The sequence below is a fragment of the Scyliorhinus canicula genome, chromosome 12, assembly GCF_902713615.1.
Source record: "Scyliorhinus canicula chromosome 12, sScyCan1.1, whole genome shotgun sequence".
In the NCBI taxonomy this organism is placed as follows: Eukaryota; Metazoa; Chordata; class Chondrichthyes; order Carcharhiniformes; family Scyliorhinidae; genus Scyliorhinus; species Scyliorhinus canicula.
In genome coordinates this window covers 22,937,252-22,962,208 of record NC_052157.1, presented here as the reverse complement: position 1 = coordinate 22,962,208, position 24,957 = coordinate 22,937,252, and the positions used below count along the sequence as shown (strand labels likewise).

The 24,957-nt window shown below is 43.9% G+C and overlaps 1 protein-coding gene across 2 annotated transcripts in view; it reads right to left on the bottom strand.

Moving 5' to 3' along the window:
* Window positions 1-24,957, bottom strand: part of dmxl2 (Dmx-like 2) — a 220,418-nt gene that overhangs the window by 118,389 nt on the left and 77,072 nt on the right. For both annotated transcript variants that reach the window (XM_038813520.1, XM_038813521.1), the window contains exons 11-14: window positions 20,416-20,678; window positions 15,968-16,625; window positions 9,585-9,706; window positions 4,083-4,172 (exon numbers count right to left, since the gene is read on the bottom strand). In XM_038813520.1, the coding sequence (XP_038669448.1) occupies window positions 4,083-4,172; window positions 9,585-9,706; window positions 15,968-16,625; window positions 20,416-20,678 (1,133 nt within the window). The remainder of the gene's footprint in view (window positions 1-4,082; window positions 4,173-9,584; window positions 9,707-15,967; window positions 16,626-20,415; window positions 20,679-24,957) is intronic.

Here is a 24,957-nt window from a genome sequence, read left to right as displayed (position 1 = left end):
CCAATCAGAACCCACTTGCCAACCATTCAGCACCCACTCCTCATACAGTATACATTGGTTGTCCTCCATTACATTGATCTTCTTACAACCATTCTGATGAGTTCAATATGAAAAGCTTTGACAATATGTCTATTTCTTTCAGCGATAAAAAAAATCCTCATCCAGAAAGGCCTGCTGGAATTATTACCTGAGCTCAAGTTAATTGATACCAAACATGCAGGTGTTATAGCTGCGGATGAATTGGACAGGCTGAGTGAGTGGGCATGTGCAGATATGTATAAATGTCAGGTGAACCACATCGGTAGCAAAAATAGGACGGCAGATTATTACTTGAATGGGTGTAAATTGAGAAGGTGAGTACGCAGTGAGATCTTGTTGTCCTTGTGCATCAGTCGCTGAAAGTAAGCACGCAGGTACAGCATACAGTAAAGAAGGCAAATGATATGTTGGCCTTCATAGTGATTTGAGTATAGGAATAGGGATGTTTTACTCCAATTGTACAAAGCCACACCTGGAATAGTGTATGCAATTTTGGTGTCCTGATTGGAAAAAAGATGTTCTTGCTGTGGGAGAGAGTGCAGCAAAGGTTTACTAGGCTGATTCCTGGGATGGCGAGACTGTCATATGAAGAGAGATTAAGTCATTTAAGATTATATTCAATGGTATTTAGAAGAGTGAGAGGGGATCTCACTGAAACTTATAAAATTCTAACAGGATTAGACAGGGTAGATTCAGAAAGAATGTTCCTGATCGTGGGGGAGTCCAGAACTAGAGGGTCATAGTTTCAGTATAAGGGGTAAACCTTTTAGGGCTGAGGTGAGGAGAAATTTCTTCACCCAGAGAGTGGTGAATCTGTGGAATTCACTACCATGAAAAGTAGTTGTGTATGATTTCAAGTGGGAATTAGATATAGCTCTTGGGGCTAAAGGGATCAAGGGCCCATGATTTAAGTGGGTAGAACAGAGACAGAGATTTCCTCCCGGTGCTCCAGTTTCCTCCCACAGTCCAAAGATGCGTCTTGGCCTGTTGAATGTGGCCTCTGTTCATCCGCCCGATCATGCTTAATGCCTACTTGTCTACTTGTCTTGAAGAAACTGATCGGAACATAACTCTTAACTGCCAAAAAGACTTAAACGCCAGCCAGAACATTCCCTGTAGATGCGTGAAACTTTTAACAAGGACGAAAAGGCCCCCAAAATACAGAATTATATTAACAGATACAAGAAATGGTCCCATAACTAATCTGTAAATAGTTGATAATTACTAACTACCACCAGTAGAGATCCTTCATGAAGTTGACTGTGTGTTCAGCCGTGGAAGGCCAAGAGGGAATATAGGCTGGAGTGTCTTGGGTCAAACGCAGATCGACATGATCTGCTTACGATGAGGTCTGGAGCACTTAGCATAAAAAGTTTACATTCATGACATGGACATGATTTTGGTTTCTTACAGAGCTTCATAGGGCCCTAAAAACAGGAACTGAATCCAATTTTGCACTCCCCCAACAACTGGTCTTTTTCACTCTGCGTCTAGGTGATTGCTGATGAAGGTGTCTTGGGAAGTAGAGGGAGATTGATAGTGCAGTCTTACAACTGGAGTTTTCTGAAGATGTAACTAACAGAATACACAAGGGTAAACTAGTGGATGTGGAGTATTTGGATTTTCAGAACACTTTTGATAAAGTCCCACATAAAAGATTAGTGTGCAAAATTAAAGCACATGGGATTGAGGGTAATGGCATGGATTGAGAATTGGTGAGCAGACAGGAAACAGAGTAGGAATAAATGGGTATTTTTTGAAGCGACAAGGCAGTGACTATTGGGGTCCTGCAGGGATCAATGCATGGGTCTCAGCTATTCACAATATACATCAATGATTTGGATGAGGGAACAAACTGTAATATTTCCAAGTTTACTGACGACACAAAACTTGGTGGAGAGTGATGAGGAGGATGTTAAGAGGCTTCAAGGTGAGTTAGACAAGTTGAGTGAGTGGATAAATACATGACAGATGCAGTATTAAGTGGGTAAACATGAAGTTATCTGCTTCAGACAGAGAAAGAATGGCAGAATATATTCAAATGGTGAAATATTGGGAAATGTTGATGTACAAAAAAAACCTGTGTGTCTTAGGACACCAGTACTGAAAGCAAACATGCAGGTACAGCAAGCAGTTAGGAAGGCTAATGATCTTCATTGCAAGACGACCCGAGTACAGGAACAAGGATGTCTTACTGCTGCAGCTGTGCAGGGCCTTGGTGAGGCCACACCTGATTATTATGTGCAGTTTTGTCCCTATCCAAGAAAGGATATAGTTGTCATTAAGGGAGGACAGCAAAGGTTCACCAGACTGATTCCTGGGAAAGAAGCATTGTCAGAAGAGGATACATTAGGCCTATATACACTGGAATTTAGAAGAATGGGAAGGGATGAAATTGAAATGTAGAAATTATGCCAGGGCTGGTCAGACTAGATACAGGGATGTTTTTTCTCTGGCTGGAGGATCTAGTACAAGGGATCACTAAGCCATTTAGGACTGAGATGAGGAAAAAGTCCTTCAATAAGAGAGTGGTGATCCTATGGAATTCTCCATCACAGAAGGCTGGAGGCTAAATCACTAAATATATTTGGGAGGAAATTGATTTCTAAACTCTAATAGTGTAAAGATGTATGGGGAAGCACTGGATTAAGGCAATAAGATAGATCAGCCATGATCATGTTTAATGTGGAGCAGGCTTGAAGAGCTGAATGGCAAACTCCTGTTCCTATTTTCTACATTTCTACATATACTAGGAACCCACGTTCACTACGAATATGTAGCTAGATTTTACAACTATTCAGTGAATGGTCTGAAAAATTTCAATAGCTGAAAGACGATTTAGAGCCTCTCACCTGGGATTTGACTCCAATTTGTCTCTTGAACTTATGTTGCTTAAAGTATTATCCCACTGATGCTAAGCTTTGAGAATTCTATCGATGTGTTCAACATCATTCTCAAAAGAGTTATGGAAGGAAACAAATACTGGCATTTGAATGTTAAAATGCAAAGGCTTTTAATATTAATTTTTAAAATGAATAACAAATTAGTATTAAAGATTTCTTAAAATAAACTATAGATATCCCTCAATCAGCATTCATGTGTTCCTAAAAATGGTGTGGTAAACAAAAATGTGTTAATTGAAAATCACTTTCCCCAATAAGATGTGTTACATTCCTGACATATAATTTTTACACTAAAATCCTTGAACCTAACTGACCTAAAATCTCTCTTGCCAACTTAGCAGTCTTACTAACCTACCTCTAGCTCATTGTTTGCTGCCACTCACTCCCTCCAACTCGCCACTTCCCTCTCTTGACCCCCTCACTCCCTCTCCAAAGACGGGCAACAAGAGGGTCAAGACAGGGTTGATGTGCGAGATGATGTGAGTGGGATGGGACAAGCGAGGCCGCAAATGAGAGGTAGGCGAGGAATGAGGAAAGGGCAGTGGTTAATAGGAATGGGTCAGGAGAGGGAAGCAGCAAGCAGGAAGGGCAAGAGGAGTCAAGAGAGGAAGGAGGTTGCACATTCTCCCTATGTTTGCGTGGGTTTGCCCCCACAACACAAAGATGTGCAGGATAGATGGATTGGCCATGCTAAATTGCCCCTTAATTGGAAAAAATGAATTGGGTACTCTAAATTTATAAAATAAAGAGAGGAAGGAGGTGAGAAGGGGAGACTGAGAGGGTCATTATAGACAACGGGCACAAGGAAGCATGAAGTTCAGGAGAGGTGGCAAGCGGGAGGGGGCAAGAGAGACAGGAGGCAGCGAGTAAAGCGGCAGTGGGTTTACGAAAATGGACTGAGCATGTGCATAGTCGCATATTTCATATAACCACAACTATTTCTGTTATTTACAAACCATGGAAAAATGAAAACGTGCTATTGAAACATGCTCTAAACGGGGGATACCTGTATTAGGACTGGGGTTGATTTTAAGCTTGTTTTACCCGATTCCAAAAATCAAAACCTGGGGTTGAAACAGACTGAAGACGGGGAAAAGGGAGATAATACAGGTGTGGACCACACGAGTCCTAACATCTAACCTGAGCGGTTATTACATCCAGTTCAATAATGCAACCTGGTCGAGCTGTTGATTGCTGGCTTACTATGTTGAACACTTCCCCAACGAATTTCTACAAGAGACATAAAAATATTAAATACAACAAGTGCAAAAACACAATGCACAATGTGGGAATAGTGATTCAATAACAGCTCCTGAACTTAGTTTCAAATCTGGTTAATGATGCAACTGAAACAATCTAATTGCTTACATCAATTTAGCAACTTGGAATAACGTGATCCAGAAATTTCTGGACTTGGGAGGGTGAAACAATGTTGCAAGCTGAGCAAGGGATTTTGGGTAAGTCCATCAAATCTCTGTCCCTTTTTTCCAAAAGTGTTGAGAATTTTTGATGGGAAGGGACATATATCATAATGGTGGGAACAGCATTCTCTTCCTGACAGTTTCAATCTTATTGCCACATAGAAAATAATGGAAATGTACTTGCAGCATAAACTAGGAAATGCTAGCTTCTCAATGCAGTTGATCACACAACATTGGGAAAGTAGTATGAAAGAAATTCGCAGTATCCTTTATCACGACACCCTGGGCTAGTGTGCGGTCAATTTCAGCCTCACTTGACCCAGCGATGCAACACAAGTGGAATTAGATTTGAAGATATCCGAGGACCTTGGCTGAGCCCAATAAACTGCAGTCACCAGGGGCAAAATTTTCCCCTACCCGGCGGGGCGGGGGGTCCCGGCGTAGCGGAGTGGCGCCAACCACTCCGGCGTCGGGCCTCCCCAAAGGTGCGGAATTCTCGCTCCGCCGACTGGTACCAACGGCCTTTGGCGCCAGGGCTGGCCGAAAGGCCTTCGCCGGTCGGTGTGAGTCCGCGCATGCGCCGGAGCGTAAGCGGCCGCTGACATCACCACTGGCACATGCGCGGTGGAGGGGGTCTCTTCCGCCTCCACCATGGTGGAGGCCGTGGCGGCGGCGGAAAAGAGTGCCCCCACGCCGATCAGTGGGCCCCGATCGCGGGCCAGGCCACAGTGCGGGCACCCCCCCGGGGTCCTATCGCCCCGCGCCCCCCCAGGACCCTGGGGCCCGCTCGCGCCGCCTGGTCCCGCCGGCACGCCCCCGCCGATTCCCGGGTGGCGGAGAATTCCGGCCACGACGGGGGCGGGATTTACGCTGGCCCGGGCGATTCCCCGACCCCACGGGGGGTCGGAGAATTCCACCCCAGGTTTGTAACTTTAACACATGCAACCTTTCATTATGTACAGCGTTATAATTAGACTGACAGAAAAATAGATCTGTCTATCCAAGACTCCTTTCCCAATTCCCCATGTTCTAACTACTCCCATTTTCTATCCACACACAAGGCAAACAACAGAGGATAGGATGGCTGAAGGGGAAAAAATAAAAAGGATAAAGGATCTTCAAGGCACTCGGATGACATCTAGTTAATATATTTCAAAAGGTTAGGCCTTCAGTTGGGTAAATTATTTTCCTTCAGCGTGTAATGATCTTCCCTGCAGACTCACATAGACAGTAGGCAACCGGCAACAGAGAGGGAGAAAACACAGCTCCTCTTTCTTCGAAGGTCTAGAGGCTTCCGGCAAGGTTGTCTACTTTTTCTGTAGATTCAGGATAATTTCAAGCATGTGCCATGCATTCACTAGTTTTAGAACAATAAAGAAGTTCCTTACTTCAGCAACGAGGGAGACTGTTCCTTCACCTTCCAAGGTTTAATCACTTCTGCCCAGTTCTCTCCAAAAAGCATCACACAGGAACAGGTCACTGACTGTTGTCAGGCAGAACACTGTCCTTGGCCAACTCACTGGTTGCCAGTTAGCCAATTGAATCGGCTTCCTCCAAAACTGGTTCCCAAGATTCACTTGGTACCAAAGAGTCTGTTTCTTCACTCCAAAATACAAAACTAGGAATACAAGGCCCTGACAAGCAGGCTACTTCAGCTCATGTCCTCTTCTTAAAGGCACATTCCAATTATGACATCCCGCTCTGAATTTCACGGCTGCACCCTATCATCTGCATAAACTCTGGGTAATCCTGTTCCTGAGGCTCAGCATTTGACTGGGACTCAGCTGGGTCCTGGTATCCAGCAGACCTCCGACTGCTGTCTCGCCTGAGTGTTTCTGCCTCTACCTGATGCACATTAGCACATGAGGTTCTCACCATAATGTGGCCTGACCACTACTGTTACTCATCAAGGTGTGTGCCTCTGTGTTAGTGGAGGGTGGGAATAACAGCTGTGCAGCAAAAATGGTGGCACCCTCGGAGTTCTCCTGCAGGAGAACGGACATGTGGTTAGTGGGAGAGATGGGTCAGTCTGTATGACATTAACAACCCATGTGTGACAGGTCATTTGTGTGGGGCTGGTGGATCCTTAACTCCACGCCGTGCGCCAACCCCTATAGTTGTCACTAATCTGTCCTCTGCCACCCCCTCGACCTCCAGTGCCAACTCACCCGAAAGGCCTGGTGGAGGTCGTTGACGTCTTGCAGAACTGGGTGCCAGTTCTACTGGTCACGTTCCTGGAGTTGATTAATCGATTAATATTCATTGTCACATGTACCCAAGTACAGTGAAAAGTATTTTTCTGCAGCCAAGGGAACGTACACAGCAGACAAAAGAATAACCGACAGAGTACATAGACAATGGTACATTAACAAATAGTGATTGGTCACAGTGCGAAACAAGGGCCAAACAAGAGCAGCATAGGGAGTCGTGATTAGTGTTCTTACAGGGAACAGATCAATCCAAGGGAGAATCATTAAGGAGTCTGGTAGCTGTGGGGAAGAAGCTGTTCCTATATATGGATGTGTGGGTTTTCAGACTTCTGTATCTTCTGCCTGATGGAAGGGTCTGGAAGACGACAAAGCTTGGGTGTGAGGGGTCTCTGACAAGGCAGTCTGCCTTTCTGAGGCAGCGGGAGGTGTATACAGAATCAATGGGAGGATGGAAAGCTTGTGTGATGCGTTGGGCTGAGTTCACCATACTCTAGTTTCTTGCAATCTTGGGCCGAGCAGTTGCCATACAAGGCTGTAATGCAGCCGGATAGGATGCTCTCTATCGCACATCTGTAGGAGTTTGAGTGTCGATGCAGACATGCCGAATTTCTTTAGCTTCCGTAGACGGTAGAGACGTTGTTGGGCTTTCTTGACTGTTGCATCACGTGAGTGGACCAGGAGACTGTTGGTGATGGTGACCCCCCAGGAACTTAAAGCTATCGACCATCGCCACTTCGGAGCCATTGATGTAGGGGGATGTCGTGTTACGCTTTCTGGAGTCGATGATCAGTTCCTTGCTCTTTCCAACATTTGGAGGGATTTTTTTCGGTACACCATGCAACCAAGTGATCTATCTCCCTTCTGTAGTCTGATTCGTCGTTGTTTGAGATATGACCCACCACAGGCGTATCATCTGCAAACTTATAGATTGAATTGGAGTTGAATCTTGCCACACAGTCATGTGTGTATAGGGAGTACAGTAGACTGTCGCTGCCACTTCCTCCCCGGTGGCACTGTTGCCCTGTGGCTGACCCTCACGAGACCCTCAGGGGAACTGGACATCCCCTCTGGCCTCGACCGTTTCAAGTAGTCTGCCCAAGTCTGCATGCGGGAATCGTGGGGCTGGCTGTCTCGGCAGCATGGCTGCAAGCTGAGTTTGGTTGGCTGTGCATGAGCGATTTAAGTGCTGCTTTTCCTTGTCAGTGAATCAGCCGGCAGGACCATGATTTTCGGCGTGAAGCTCATGAGGCCTCGTTAAGTGGACCAATTAGCATTTTATTGCAGTGACGGTCTTACTGGCCGAGCGTCGGGAAGCTCGCAGCAGTTCCCGCTCGCTATCCCACTTCGAAACATTTTGGTTGAATCGTGCCCAATATGTGGCATAAAAATATTAAAATGCATATTCAGTGCATATTCTGCTGAAATGCTCATTCATGTCACGGTTATTCTAAGCTCTTGTCATTACCTTCCCATTTTCTACCCTTCATAACCTCCAGCTGACCTAAAACTCCATTGCCTGTCTTCCATGCTGCTGACTAACCTTCGGGACCCATGCCGGCCGATCTTCACGACCATTACCAGTTGACCGTTGCAACACAGGCCAGCTGATATCCGCGACCCACACGGGCTGGCCTTCATGGGCCACCACATTTTCTTACCTTTATGCAACAGGTGAGCCCGTTCTATTCTCACAATCTCACTTGCTTTGTGATTCAATGTTATATTATTTCTGCTAAGGACTTCCTTTGACGATTTAAGTTCTTGCTGAATCGTTTGAAAAAAATCAAGAGGTTTGTCCTCTAACTTGACATGCTTTGGACGTTTTGAGGGTTTTAAACTTTTACCTGTACCTCCCAGCATATAACACACATGGGCGTTGCATCTTGACATTGGCATAATTAAGAAAGCCACACCCCAATAAATTATTTGAAATGAAAATGAAATGAAAATCGCTTATTGTCACGAGTAGGCTTCAATGAAGTTACTGTGAAAAGCCCCTAGTCGCCACTTTCCGGCGGCTGTCCGGGGAGGCTGGTACGGGAATCGAACCGTGCTGCTGGCCTGCTTGGTCTGCTTTAAAAGCCAGCGATTTAGCCTTGTGAGCTAAACCAGCCTATTTTTAGGCTGCTTTTTTTTCTCCAGTTTTTTCTTTGTTGGGTGTTCACCAGAAGCCCTCGAGCTCTGCATACAGCTTACACCAGTGCTCCTTTCTCCTTCCCTGGACTCTCCTTAGAAGCTCTATCCAGCAGGTTCAGTTGTGAGTTCCTGGCCTATTTGTGGCTCTGGTCCTCTCTTCCTTATTACAAAATGACCCACCTTCAGTTCTTCACACAGTCATGTTGCTTTCTTGCTGAGTGCTACACATGGAGGAATCTCTCCTTCGTGATTTTGCGCCCAAATCATGGAGCCACGCTCATGACTTGCTCTCTGCCACCGCTTCTGGCGAGAAGACTGCATCGTTTGTAATGAAAGGCCAATCGCAGCCAAAATTCTTAAAAGCCAATCTCCCGCAATCGGGAATGCCGCGACTGATCAATCCCTGACAATCACAGGGTCACGACCCTGAGTTTGAAAAACCCTGCCTTATTGCATTCAGCAGCATCACTGTCCTTACTGACCTACATCGATTGCTGAATTTAAAATTTATATCCTTAAAGAAGTGTCCAAATATCTTATGGTCTGAGCATCCCTATCTCAAAATTATCCTCCAGCTCATAATCATCACCCAAAACTCTCCACTCCTCTGATTCTTTTCCCCGCTCCTTGCCCCACCAAAGGGCAGCCATACTTTCAGCCACCTAGGCCCAACACTGAAATACCATTTGTAAGCTGCTTTGCTTCTTCTTCACCTTCCTCTTTAAAATTCTTCATACAATCTACCGCTTTGACCAAGTATTTTGTTACCCTGTCTAAATCTCCTTCATGTGTGCAAGTTAATTTTCTTGTGTTCAAAGTTATTAAGAACATTTTATAATGATAACAGTTCTTAGTTTTTATAGCCATTAACTTACTGAAATTTCGGGATCAGAAAGCTCATCCAGAAGTTTCCTAGCATCAACCACAGCCTGATAAAGCCTGAGATTTTGACCATCAGAAGCGACAAAACAAGCACTAGCAGAGTTGCAGTAGGTCCCTAAAAATTGAAGTGGAATATAAGCAATTATAATTACTTCACAGTATCATATTAAAACTTAATTTTAAGTCATCATAGTAAATAAAGGAATATAATTTAATAGTTAACATTATAATGCTTGTTCTTGTATAGTTGAAGAAAATTCAACAGTGAACGACATTTGGCTTAGTGTATAAAACTTAAATAGCATTGCTTTCACTAAACTAGGGAGAGAAACAAAGGTAATTATTTTCAAGCTTTGCACAGCCAAATTTAACCTAGCATTTTCAAAGCTACTGTAAATTCTTTTGAATACAAAATTTAATAGATTAGTCAAAATTAAAACACAACACCTACTCAGGCTACAAGGTGACAAAATTCTGTTCTATGCTACCAAATCACTCAGACAATCACTGTGATTTTTGTGAAACTATAAATTTGTTAAAAACACCAACTGAAAGGTTCCTTATATATTTTGCTCTCGAGGTTCAAAAATGTTTTGGACAGCAACACTGATCCTGGGTCTGGGGCATGATTTTGAAGTAATAAATGTCATGACATGACAAATGTCTAGTACAAATCTAAGATTAAACACTATTTAATAGATATCACATCTGCAGGTAAGAGGACTGCTCATGGCCAATAAATATTTGCATCAATAGACTATTGTGAGCCAAATTGTTTAGTGCAGATTTCCTGAAATAATGAGCATTCAACCATGAAGTAATTAGGGTGGCATGGTAGCACAGTGGTTAGTATTGTTGCTTCACAGCGCCAGGGTCCCAGGTTCGATTCCTGGTTTGGGTCATTGCCTGTGCGGAATCTGCACATTCTCTCCATGTCTGCATGGGTTTCCTCCGGGTGCTCCAGTTTCCTTCCAGAAGTTCCGAAAGACGTGCTGTTAGGTAAATTTTCCCTCAGCGTACTCGAACAGGCGACTAGGGAATTTTCACAGTAACTTCATCACAGTATTAATATAAGCCTACTTGTGGCAATAATAAAGATTATAAAGGAGAAGTTTGAACTATATATTTGAATCAGCCATTTTCCCCTAATAAATTAGAAAGGTTGGGGCTATTTAGCACATGGTTTTCATTTCTAGAATCCAACTCAGGCTAATGGACCTATCTCTTTAAAATGGATTCTTTCAGTGGATATGTCATAGCTGGCTAGGCCAGAATTTGCTGCCTATCCCCAACTCCTCTTCAGAAAGAGGTGGTAAGCCACTGCCTAAAACCACTGCAGTCCATGTGGTGTAGGCCCACCTATAAAGTTCCAGGATTTTGACCCAGTGACAGTAAAGGAATAGTCATATAGTCGCAGGTCAGGATGGCATATGGCTTGGAGGGGAACCCACATGTAGCATTTCCTTGCATCTGATGGCCTTATCCTTCTAGGTATTGAAGATGTCGCCTATTGAATTATTCTCTATTAACTCAACTCGCTGCAGGATTCCTAGCCTTTGACCTGCTCTTTCAGCCACTGTATTTATATGGCTGGTCCAATTCAATTTCTGGTCAATGGTAACGCCCAGGATGTTGATAGTGGGGGATTCAGCAGTAGTAATGTGCTGGAGTACCTTGGCGAGTGGAGAGGCTAGTTCTGGAACATGCATCTTCAGTACTCTGTCAGAATGCCGTCAGGGCCCATAATTTTTTTCCTAAATATTTTATTTAAGAGGGCCCATAGTTTTTGCAGTATCCAGTGCCTTCAACCATTTCTTGTTAAGTCATGAAGTGAATAGAATTGGCTAAAGATTGCCAGCAGTGGTGCTCGAGACTGCAGGAGGACGCCGAGAAAATGATCCAATTTTACCTAAAGGTGGTTTTGCATCTTGGCTGCCCTGTAATTGAGGATGGGGATTATGTGCAGCCACCGCTTCCTGTTAGTTGTTTAATTGTCCATCACCGTTCACAATTGGATGCGACAGGACTGCGGAACTTTGATCTGGTCTGTTGGTTGTGGGATTGCTTAGCTCTATCGCATACTGCTTCTGCTGTTTCGCATGCAAGGATTCCTGTGTAGCTTCACCAGTTGACACCTAATTTTTAGGTATATCTGATGCTGTTCCTGTCATACTCTCCTACACTCTTCATTGAGTAAGGGTCAAGTCCCCACTTGATGGTAAATGTGAACAATATGCCAAGCCAGGTTACAGATTGCGGTTGAATAGAATTTTGCTTCCGCTGATGGTCCACAGCACCTCATGGAAGCCCAGTATTGTACTGCTAGATCTGTTCTAAATTTTTCCCAATGAGCACAGTAGTAGTGCCAAACAACTTAATGAAGGGCATCCTCACTGGGAGGATGGGACTTTGTCTCTACAAGGACTGTGGTCACGCCTACCAATACTGTCATTGACAAATGCACGTGCAACAGGTACATTGGTGAGAGGTTTTTCCCTCGTTGATTCCCTAACCACCTGATGCAGGCCCAGTGTAGCAGCTACATCCTTCAGGATTCATCCAGCTAGTCTTAAGCTTAGAGCCAGGAGGCCAGCAGCAGGCAAAGCGGCAGCTTTTATATGTTTGTACTTAAAGACTCTCCAGCTTCATAGCCCTGTTAATTCCCGCTTGTTGACCCTGGAGCATTTCAGACAACTTGGAAAATCTATGTGTTGGCAGTTAAAACCCGAATCCTGGGTTAAATCTTCAATCTACTGGAATTTTGGAGAATTAAACTGCAGATCAACGGGTTCCAATAGTATTTCTTGTGTGCTTTAAGGCATACCCCAATCAAATGTGGTAGTCGGCAGGTTCCAGATACATCTGCATTTTTACCCCTGTCACCACAAACACTAAATCTCATCCAATGGGTGGCATTTTCTGATTTTCCGCAAAGTACCAACTTTGGCAGACTTCAGCACACTGGCTGTGCCGATGGCTTTTCGTGCCATATCGTTTGACATTTTGAAAAATAAAGTGATAGAGCGGATCACAAAATGTCACGTTGGCAGGGCGGGCTCTAAGTGGGCCAGCTCCACAAGCAACTTGTCTTTTAAAAAGGATGGCGCCCCAAAGACAGGAACACCCCCCTCCACAAAAGAAATGGCCCTTTGCCCTCCACCACAGAACCCCTCCAACACTGCTCCTGGCACTGTCTGGGCATGTCCCTCTCCTCGCTGGGGATTGTGCTTACCCGTGCATTTCCAGCAGGCACAGTTCGCCAGGTGCATACCAATGTGAAATGAACAGTCTAACATTGGGAGGAAACAATCAGACATAAATGCCCGATATGCATAATCAAGTAGATTTAAATGAAGTCAGGATCACCTGTTACATCATTGGCAGAGGGGCGGGGACAGTCAAGCAGAAAAATCCCACCAGCGTAATGCCATTTTGGGACTCCCGCTCAATTCTCCACCCCTCCACCATTCCCACCCCTCCCGAAAACGGGGGCAGAAAATTCCCCCCCCCCGCCTTGTCTTTTTTTCACAAGCTTTAATTTTTGCCAGTGCTTTCCAGAATGGCTAGCTTGTGCATCATTTGGAGCTTCAAGATAGTCACTTTCTGAAAAGTCAATGCTTAGAAGCCAAAGCACTGTTATTGTCTTTTAACGCAGCAGACTGAGTTTTTTTCTTATTCGTTCCTGGGATGTGAGCAACTCTAGCGATGCCAGCATTTATTTCCCAACCATAGTTGCCCTTTAGAAGTTGGTGTGTGCTGCCTTCTGAAGTCCATGTGATATAGGGACACGCATAGTGCTGTAAAGGAGTTCCAGGATTTTGACCCAGGAACTGAGGAACAGCGATATAGTTCCAAATCAGCATGTTGCATGACTTGGAAGAGAACCTCCAGGTGGTGTCCCATGCATTTGTTGCTCTTGCCCTTCTAGATGGGAGGGTTTGCAAGGATGGGAGGGTTTGTAAGTTTGGGAGATGCTGCTACACGGAAAACGGGCGAAAATCACTCCAGACTTTTTCCTCGAAGGTCTGGGGTGATTCTTTGTTTTTCAGGGGGCTAACAGAGCCCAGACATGCGTCCCGCAGATCTGGCTGCCGGCGGGGCTCTGCTAGCCAGACCGCGCGGTCGCACATGTGTGCGGCGGCCGCAAGCGGGTCCACGCATGCGCGCGGTGGCCCACCTTGGTGGGGGCGCCGCCGACATGGCGGAGCCACACAGCGGGCCCGCACGGAGGAAGGTAGGTCCCTCCCAGATCGCGACAGCCCACCAATCGGTGGCTCCCGATCGCGGGCCTGGGCACCGCTGAGGCCCCCCTGGAGTCAGATACTCCCCGCCCCCCACCAGGACTGCCACTGTGGCCGCGGGTCCCAGCTCCCGCCAGGTGGTACCACATGTAAACCATGTCGGCGGGAGTTTGGCCGGTCGACTGGGGAGAATCGCCACGGGGGCCTGTTCCAACGGCCCCTGACTGACGCCGCGTCGACTGCGCGCGCGGGACTGGCGGGTCCGTGGAGAATCGCGGGAGTGCCGGATTTCCAGCATAAACGGCTATTCTCTGCCTCCGGAGGGTCGGAGAATCCTGCCCAGGAAGTGAGTTACTCTCTGTCGAATTCCCAGCCTCTGACTTGCTCTTTTAGCCACAGTATTTAAGATGGCAGGTCTAGTTCAGTTTCTGGTCAATGGTAAGCTCCAGGATGTCAATAGTAGGGGCTTCAGCCATCGTACTGCCATTGAATGTTGTGGGAGATGGTTAGATACCCTCTTGTTTATGGACTGACACTTGTGTGGCAAGAATGTAACTTGGTACTTATCAGCTCAAACCTGCATGTTGTCAAGTTCTTGCTGCAAATGGACACAGACTGCTTCAGTATCTGAGGAATCCTGAAGTGCTGAAAGTTGTGCAATCATCCGCAAACATAGAATTTACAGTGCAGAAGGAGGCCATTCAGCCCATCGAGTCTGTAGCTGCCCTTGGAAAAAGCACCCTACTTAAGCCATGGTTGAAGGCTTCAAATTCCTAGATGTGCACATCACTAACAATCTGTCCTGGTCCACCCCTGTCGACGCTATGACCAAGAAAGCACAACAGCGCCTATCCGTCCTCAGGCAACTAAGGAAATGCGGCATGTCCACATTGACTCTTACCAATTTTTGCAGATACACCATAGAAAACATCCTATGTGGCTGCATCACAGCCTGCTATTGGCTGAAGACTGTAAGAAACTACAGAAAGTCGTAAACACAGCCCAGTGCATCACGTGAACTCGCCTTCCACCCATTGACTCTGTCTACACCTTCCGCTGCCTCGGGAAAGTGAGCAGTAAAATTAAAGAACCCTCCTACCTAGGTCACTCTCTCTTGATATATATGAAGGGGCTGTTTAGCACAGGGCTAAATCGCTGGCTTTGAAAGCAGACCAAGGCAGACCAGCAGCACGGTTCAATTCCCGTAACAGCCTCCCCGAACAGGCGCCGGGATGTGGTGACTAGGGGCTTTTCACAGTAACTTCATTTGAAGCCACTTGTGATAATAAGCAATTTTCATTTTCATTTCATTCACATCCTCCCGGGTCTGCGTGGGTTTCCTCCCACAGTGCAAATATGTGCAGGTTAGGTGGATTGGCCATGATAAATTGCTCTTAGTGTCCAAAATTGCCCTTAGTGTTGGGTGGGGTTACTGGGTTATGGGGATAGGGTGGAGGTGGTGACCTCGGGAAGGGTGTTCTTTCCAAGAGCCGGTGCAGATTCGATGGGCCGACTGGCCTCCTTCTGCACTGTAAATTCTATGATAATCTATTTCTTCCATCAGGCGCGCTACTTCTGACCTCATGATGAATTGAAGGTCATTGATGATTCAACTGAAGATGGCTGGGCCTCAGACATTACCCTGAAGAATTCCTGCTGTGATGTCCCATGGCTGAGATGAATGATCTCCAACAACCACAACAATCTTTCCTTTGTGCTAGATATGACTCCAACCAATGGAGAGATTTCCACTGACTTCAGTTTTAATAGGGCTACTTGATGTCACATTCGGTCAAAGGTTGCCTGGATGACGGGGACAGTTACCCTCGCCTCACTGGTGTGATTCTGATGAATACACACATTATGGAAAAAGAAGATAGATCAGGGATGTGGGGAGTAAAACAGACTCTGAAACGGGCAAGAATATTTCCAATTATCCATGATAGATTATGTATCTTACCGAAGACAAGTGAAAATTATGATGCTCAATTAGGAAAACATGATAACTAGGAAAATAGTTTGAAACAATAGCAGCATGTTAAAAGATTCAGTTAATTTCCAACTAGCATGTCCCCAATCAATGCTTCTTACTAAATACTTTAAACTGCATAAAAACTGATTTTAAACAAACCCACCAAGGCAATAGCTTGGGATCAATGTTGGAAGCCAGGCCACATTCGAAAAAGCAGAAGTATGTAAGGAATTGATACGTGCCAGCTCTGAAACTCCACCAGAGTATGACAACGGTCCGATTGGATCCATACGCCAAAGTATCAGTTCACTGTAGATGGCATTAGGGTCATGAAATGTTCGTGTAGCCGCATTTTTAACCTGCTGAGAAGTTGGCCCTTTTAACGACTTCACAGTTTCTACAATAAGCTTTTCCTTTTCAACAAATTCAGTTTCAGGAGTCATTAGTGCATTGTGATGTGAAGATGTCAACAACAATGGTAACACTGAATGACAAGCCAAGTCATTTAGATGGAAACGATGTCCGCAATATCTAAACTTGTGTGACACGATTAGAACTGTGGTGAAAGCAGATTCTTCAGCAAATGTTACTGCCCACTGATTTAGTGATCCATCAATGTGTTTTGAAATCATCATAACTGCTGGGGTGATGATATTTAATTTTGAGCTACTCGCACAATGGGTCATCACATTGATATTTGGATCATTATCCGGAAAGTTCTTCACATTTTTAAAAGTAGATGCATACATCATGATATTTCTGCTAAGTGAGTTAGCATCACCAGTAGGAAAAGCAACAGGGATCCGGGATGAAAAAGCAACCTAAAATGTAAAGAGAATTGAATATTTTTAGTTAACATATATTACATGTTTCTACATGATTTGAAAATTATCCTCTACCAAGAGGAGGTAAAAATATTTACATCCATAATGAACCTTATCCTCTGCCTAGAGGAGGTAAAAATATTTACATCCGTAAATGGGCAGCACGGTAGCACAAGTGGATAGCACTGTGGCTTCACAGCGCCAGGGTGCCAAGTTCGATTCCCCGCTGCGTCACTGTCTGTGCGGAGTCTGCACGTTCTCCCTGTGTCTGTGTGGGATTCCTCCGGGTGCTCCGGTTTCCTCCCACAGTCTAAAGACGTGCAGATAAAAGCGAATTACTGCGGATGCTGGAATCTGAAATGGAAGAAAGAATCCTGGAAAATCTCAGCAGGTCTGGCAGCATCTGTAGGGAGACATTTAGAATCCAATGACTCTTTGTCAAAGCTAACAGACAGAGAAAACGGGAAATATTTATACTGTGGAGTGAGAATGAAAGATGAGTCATAGCCACAGAAACCCAGGGAAACCGGGTGCTAATAGCCACAGAAACCAAAAGGAAAGAGTGCTCATGGCAGTCCCCAGAGAGAACAAAAGATGTGAAAGGTCAAACAGCAGGGAAACTAACATCAGAGGGTGAACTGTAGATGTGGGGGAAGGGGAAGCAAAGAGGAGAAAGGTGAAGGAAAGATAGATAAGATTGGGGAGGGGGAAATATAATATATATTAAGAAAGAAAGAAATGGTATAAGACAGTTAAAATGAAATGGGATGAAAACAAATGGGTCAAGGTGGGGTAGAGCTGATCATCTTAAGTTGTTGAATTCGATGTTCAGGTCGGAAGGCGTGCCTAACCGGAAGATGAGATGTTGTTCCTCCAGTTTGCGTTGAGCTTCACTGGAACCTTGCAGCAGGCCGAGAACAGACATGTGGGCATGGGAGCAGGGTCTTTTATTAAAATGGCAAGCAACAGGAAGGTCAGGGTCCTGAATGCGCACAGACCGAAGATGCTCAGCAAAGCGATCACCCAGTCTACATTTGGTCTCTCCGATATAGAGACGACCACATTGGGAGCAGCTAACGCAGTCGACTAAATTGGAAGAGATGCAATTCCCATCCGCCCACAATCTTATCCACCTTTCTACTCTTTGCTTCCCCCTTCCCCTACATCTGCAGTTCATCCTCTAATGTTAGTTTCCCTGCTGTTTGACCTTTCACATCTTTTGTTCTCTCTGGGGACTGCCACTAGCACTCTTTCCCCTTGGTTTCTGTGGCCATTAGCACCCAGTTTCCATGGGTTTCTGTGGCTATGACTCATCTTTCATTCTCACTTCACAGTATAAATATTTCCCACTTTCTCTGTCTGTTAGCTTTGACAAAGAGTCATTGGACTCGAAACGTTAGCTCTTTTCTCTCCCTACAGATGCTGCTAGACCTGCTGCGATTTTCCAGCATTTTCTCTTTCGCCAAAGACATGCAGGTTAGGTGGATTGGCCATGATAAATTGCCCTTAGTGACCTAAAAGGTTAGATGGGGTTATTGGGTTACAGGGATAGGGTGGAATTGAGGGCTTCAGTGGGTCGGTGCAGACTCGATGGGCCGAATGGCCTCCTTCTGTACTTTATGTTCTATGTAATGGTTCCCGTATCAGCCTCCCCGAACAGGCGCTGGAATGTGGCGATTAGGGGCTTTTCACAGTAACTTAATTTGAAGCCTACTTGTGACAATAAGCGATTTTCATTTTTTTCATTTTTCAAATAGGACAGAGTCAGCACGGCTTTGTCAAAGAAAGGTCATGTATGACAAATCAGTTAGAGTTCTGAGGAGGTAACAAGCAAGTTAGACAAAGGAGAACCAGTGGACTGATTTATTTAGATTTCCAGACGGCCTTTGACAAGGTGCCGCATAGGAGACTGTTAAATAAGTTAAGAACCCATGGTATTAAGGGTAAGATCCTGGCATGGATAGACGATTGGCTGACTGGCAGAAGGCAGAGTTGGGATAAGGGGGTCTTTTTCAGGATGGCAGCCGGTGACTAGTAGTGTGCCTCGGGGTCTGTGCTGGGACAACAACTTTTTACAATATACATTAGTTATCAGGAAGAAGGAGCTGAAGGCACTGTTGCTAGGTTTGCAGAGGATACAAAGACCTGTCGAGGGACAGGTAATATTCAGGAAGCAAGAGGGCTTCAGAAGGATTTGGACAAGCTAGGAGAGTGGGCAATGAAGTGGCAAATGAAATACAATGTGGAAAAGTGTGAGGTTATGCACTTTGGAAGGAGGAATTTAGACATAGACTATCTTCTAAATGGGAAAATGCTTAGGAAATCAGAATCACAAAGGGACCTGAAATGAAATGAAAATCGCTTATTGTCACGAGTAGGCTTCAATGAAGTTACTGTGAAAAGCCCCTAGTTGCCACATTCCGGCGCCTGTTCGGGGAGGCTGCTACGGGAATTGAACCGTGCTGCTGGCCTGCCTTGGTATGCTTTAAAAGCCAGCGATTTAGCCCAGTGTGCTAAACCAGCCCCTGGGAGTCCTTTGTTCATGATTCTCTTTAGGTTAACCTGCAGGTTCAGTCGGCAGTTAAGAAGGCAAATGCAATGTTAGCATTCATGTCAAGAGGACTAGAATACAAGACTAGGGATGTAATTCTGAGGCTGTATAAGGCTCTGGTCAGACCCTATTTGGAGTATTGTGAGCAGTTTTGGGCCACGTATATAAGGAAGAATGTGCTGGCCTTCGAAAGGGTCCAGAGGAGGTTCACAAGAATGATCCCTAGAATGAAGAACTTGTTGTATGAGGAACGGTTGAGGACTCTGGGTCTGTACTCATTGGATTTTATAAGGATGAGGTGGGATCTTATTGAAACTTACAGATTACTCCGAGGCCTAGATAGAGTGGGCCTCAAGAGGCTGTTTCCACGTAGAAAAAACTAGAAAAAAAACGAGAACCAGAGGACACCATTGCAGACTAAAGGGGTGATCCTTTAAAACAGAGATGAGCGGGGATTTCTTCTGCCAGACTTGGTGAATCTGTGGAAGTCTCTGCCGCAGAAGGCTGTGGAGGCCAAATCATTGAGCGTCTTTAAGACAGAGATAATATAGGTTCTTGATTAATAAGGGGATCAGGGGTTATGGGGAGAAGGCAGGAAAATGGGGATGAGAAAATATCAGCCATGATTGAATGGTGGAGCAGACTCAATGGGCCGAATGGCCCAATTCTGCCCCTATGTCTTATGGTCTTTGACATAGCAAAGTATTTCAAATACTTTGCATAAATAAAGGTGTCGAGCAAAGGAGGTAGCAACGTTATGGAAGCTAATCAACAACATAGCTAAAGAGGTAGGTTTGATGTATGCTTTTAAAAGAGGTCTGAGGTCGGCAAAGTGATTCAGGAAGAAGTTCCAAAGTTGAATTCTGAATTCTCCTTCTGTGTACCCGAACAGGTGCCGGAATGTGGCGACTAGGGGATTTCCACAGTAACTTCATTACAGTGTTAATGTAAGCCTACTTGTGACAATAATAAAGATTATTATAAGATTATTCTAAGATTATTAAATTGGAATCAAACAGAAATTTGCCTAAATGTATTAGTCACTTGACACGGGTTGCCCTCCTCCCATGGTCTCTCAAATCCCAGCCCTCTTGCCCCTCTCCAACCCCAAGCATTTCGCTGTTCACCCCTCATCACACAGATGCAGTGCCAGCACAGATTACCACAGGGCAGCACGGTGGCTTTTGATAATGTACTTTTTTTTTCAATTTAAAACAATTAGTCTTTAATCAGTACCTGGACTTGTCTGAAGATTCCTGGGTGATACTCATCTAAATACTTTACATGCCATACTAAAAATGAACCATCTATAGGATGGATTGTAAATAGCATATCGGCATTTCTGTTCCACTCTGTTTGCAACGTCTCAATTTTTCGATCTAACAACATAGTGGGCAGTGGAATCCCCATAGAGGTAGGCGTAGATACTTTGGTGCTCCCATCTTGTTCAACCTCCTCATTCTCATCATCTGATCCTTTCTCTGAAGTTTCATCTTGTTCTGTGACAAAGCAGAAATAAATATCTTGCATAATACAGCAAGGAAAATGGCAACTTCAAAGGAAACACAGATCATGTAAAGTATACATGTCTTGTATGTTATTTTGATCTTCAATGCATTAAATAATGTGCAACATAGATTAGAGGAAGTCATTTTAAAGTTTGAAGTTGCTCCAGAATGTAGAATATTTGTTTTAAACAAGATAATCTCACAATTTAAGCAAAAAAGTCCAAAATATTTTCATCATTACATTTGTTTTTGACCTCATCCAATATGATTCAGTTAACAACTGATCTTGCACTCAAGCCATTGCACAGACTGCAGGGTGTGAAATTCTCTGACCATAAAGTAGGACAGTGCTAGTTTCTTTGTAACCAACAGTCTAACAACAATAAGAAATTTCATTTTCAAAGCTGCACTTCCCAAGTTTCTTAGTAGGTCATTAGTTGGAAGAAATCAGTAAACTTGCGTTTACATTCCAACAGATATCTCGAGTCTAGTTATTTATAGGCAATGAACACAAAATGCCGTCCGATTGTTAAGCTATTTATTGTCTGTTTAAAAATTTTCAATACTTTTCTGAACTTCATACCTCAAGGAGAGTGCGAGAGGAGATTGAAAACAGCACAAAATGCAGTGAGAAATCGGAATACCAGCTTGGTAGTGTGGAACTTCTGAGACAAAGTCAGGATTCTAAAGTGACAGGGCAAGTGGAAATAGCTGATTGAGAGAGTATGGTCAGATAAGTATTTACTACTTTTAACGCTTATAGTTTGCACGGTCTTTATTTTGTGGTTTATAGTTTAAGGGCTTTATTCTGTAATAACAACGACCAGAGACAAAGGTCCCGAGAGTAACTGATATTATTTAATTTTAAGTATCTTCCAAAAGATTTAATTTAAAGGGGTAAGTTATGGCAGTGGTTCCTCCTCAATGTGGGAAGACTACTTAAGGAAATGGCCCGAGAAATAATGGATGCATTGGTGATCATCTTCCGAGATTCTATAGACTCTGGAAGTTCCTACAGATTGAGGGTAGCTAATGTAACCCCACTATTTAAAAAGGGAGGTAAATAGGAAATTATAGACCACTCAGCCTCATGTCAGTAGTGAGGGAAATGCTAGTCCATTAAAAAAGATTTAATAGCAGAGCACTTGGAAAATAGTGGAATGGTTCGACAGAGTCAGTATTGATTTAATATAATATAACCTTTATTACTGCCACAAGTAGGCTTACATGAATACTGCAATGAAGTAAATATGGATGGGATATTATGCTTGACAAATCAACTGGAATTGTTTGAGGATGTTGCCAGTAGAATTGATGAAGATGTAGTTTACTTGGACTTTCAGAAAAGGCTTTTGACAAGGTCCAACATAAGAGATTAGCATGTAAAACTGAAGCGCATGGGATTGGGGGTACTGTACTTTGATGGAGAGGAAACTGGTTGGAAACAAAAGTGTAATTAATTGGGTATTTTTCCAAGTGGCAGGCAGTGACTAATGAGGTACTGCAGGGATAAATGTTGGCATCCCAACTATTCACCATGTATAGTATGGCACGGTAGCACAGTTGCTTCGCCCCGCCAGGGTCCCAGGTTCAATTCCCAGCTTGGGTCACTGCCGGTGTGGAGTTTGTACGTTCTCCCTGTGTCTGCATGGGTTTCCTCCGGGTGCTCTGGTTTCCTCCCACAAATCCCGAAAGACATGCTGTTAAATAATTTGGACATTTGAGTCGCTGTCCATGTGGAATTTACACATTCTCTCCACGTCTGCGTGGATTTCACCCCCATAACCCAAAGATGTGCAGGTTAGGTGGATTGGCCATGCTAAATTTCCCCCTTAATTAGGAAAAAATAAATAATTGGATCTTTAAATTTATTTAAAAAAAGTAAGTTGGACATTGAATTCACCCACCGTGAACCCGGCAAGCGCCGGAATGTAGCAACTAGGGGCTTTTCACAGTAACTTCATTGCAGTGTTAATGTAAGCCTACTTGTGACAATAAAGATTATAGTAATGATTTATATGAGGGACGAAATATAATACCTCTAAATTTGCTGTTGTCAGAAAGCTGAGTGGGAGGGTGAGGTGGATGCAAAGACGCTTCAGTGTGATTTGGACAAGTTGAGTGAGTGGGAAAATGCTTGGCAGGTGCAGTATAATGTGGATAAATGAGAGGTTAAAGGCAAATTATCTGAATGGCTCTGGATTGAGGGAGGAGTGTGCAATGAGACCTGGGTGCCCTTCTACACCGTAAGCATGCTGATGCAGCAGGAGCTGAAGAAGGCAAATGGTGGCCTTCATGGTTAGAAGATTAGAGTAGAGGAGCAGGCATGTCTTGCTGAATTATACAGGGCCTTGGGGAGGCCACACCTGGAATACGGTGCGCAGTTTTGGTCTCCTTATCGGAGAAAGGATTTTCTTGCTAGGGATGGAGCGTAGTGAAGGTTTACCAGACTGATTCCTGGGATGGTGGGACTGATGTATGAAGAGAGATTAAGTCGGTTAGGATTATTTTGCTGGAGTTTAGTAGAGTGAGGGGTGGATCTCAGAAACCTATAAAATACTAACAGGACTAGACAGGGTAGATACAGGAAGGATGTTCCCGATGGCAGGAGAGTGCAGAACCATGGGTCAAAGTCTGAGAATATGGAATAGACCATTTAGTACTGAGATGTGTAAAAGGTTTTCCCCCAGTGGTGAGCTTGTGGAATTCTCTAGCACAGAAAGCAGTTGAGGCCATATATTTTCAAAAAGGAGTTAGATATAGCTCTTGGGGTTAAAGCGATTAAATAATTTGGTGGGAAAGCGGGAACAGATTACTGAGTTGGATGATCACCATGATTATAATGAATGGCGGAGGTGGCGCGAAGGGCTGAATGACCTAATTCTGCTCCTATTTCCTTTGTCTTTGTTTTCCAATCTGTAAGTGTTGCAAAGTCATATAGTGCCTCATTTCATTTTGAAGAATTTGATCATTATTGTGAAGCAATTATGCCTTTGAAGAAAAAGTACCATGCAGCTGAGCTATGTGACTAGGATGATCTAGTCCATATAAATAGTTGCCATTTAACCACAAGATTACAGTTCCTATAAAACTGTACTTCAGGAAGGAAACAATAACTTCAGGGATGGGCTGAAAGGGAAACAAAAAGTACTTTAAACCCATGCACAATACTCTACTGCACTCAAATGAAAAGCTCAGAATATGCTTTCGTACACTTAAATCTATTATATTCCTTCTTCTCCCACAACACTCATTTTCGTTGCGCCTGCCATTGCTATGTTTGCTTTGTTTGGCCCTTGTTCCGCAGTGTAACCAATTACTTATTTGTCAATGTACTGTATACTTCTTTGCATTCACTGTAACTATCTATTATTCTTTTTTGTCTATTGCGCATGTACTGTGTACGTTACCTTGACCGCAGAAATGTGACAATAGATCAATCAATTAATCAATCATCGACCATTACCCAACCAGGATGAACAAATGACCAGTTCTCTTATATCTATCAGATAAAGGACTGAATAGTGTAGGACAATAACACTGGACCTCAACCTCCAGGTCTTGGGATTGAAAGTGGAGATTGACATGATGCAAGACTCTAATTATAGCTTTATGGGATTCCCCATGATATATGCCTGACCAATGTCAATGCACTGACATGCAAATATGAACTGAACGCATAGAACCTCTTGATATTCTGAACTCAGATTCAATGGAACAATAGCTGCTCTAGAAAAAAGAACTACAACTGATGCAGCAGGATTTTCTCTGCTGAGGTATAATTTGTTTTTAAATCTTTTTATTGGCATTTTCAAAATTATGTACAGACTCTGTGGCAGTGCAAAGCTGATTTTATCAAAGATGATTTTTGACCTAAGCAATTGAAGCTAGGATAACAATTTTTACAATTGTGACATGGATATAAATGACTTTATCCATTCTACAGCTAGCAGCATGATGACCTGTAATTGGATATTTAAAAATTAAAAAAGATATAAATTGCTATCAAATCATGTTCACTTCTGTTACAGAGCGTCATTTTGAGGAGATTATTCTTATAAACCTTTGTCCAATACCAGTGTTTTACTGGTGTCTGTTGAGGATTCTGAGCATGTGTGGGCTTTTAAGTCTGCAAGAGGGTGACGTATTTTACTAGTGTTTCTGTTTTCATAGTTTTTACTGCTTTTTCCATGGTTATTACTGTTACTACATATATAAAGAAGTTCCTCCTTTTAAGCAATACATTCAACTACGTACTTTTAGGTCTGAA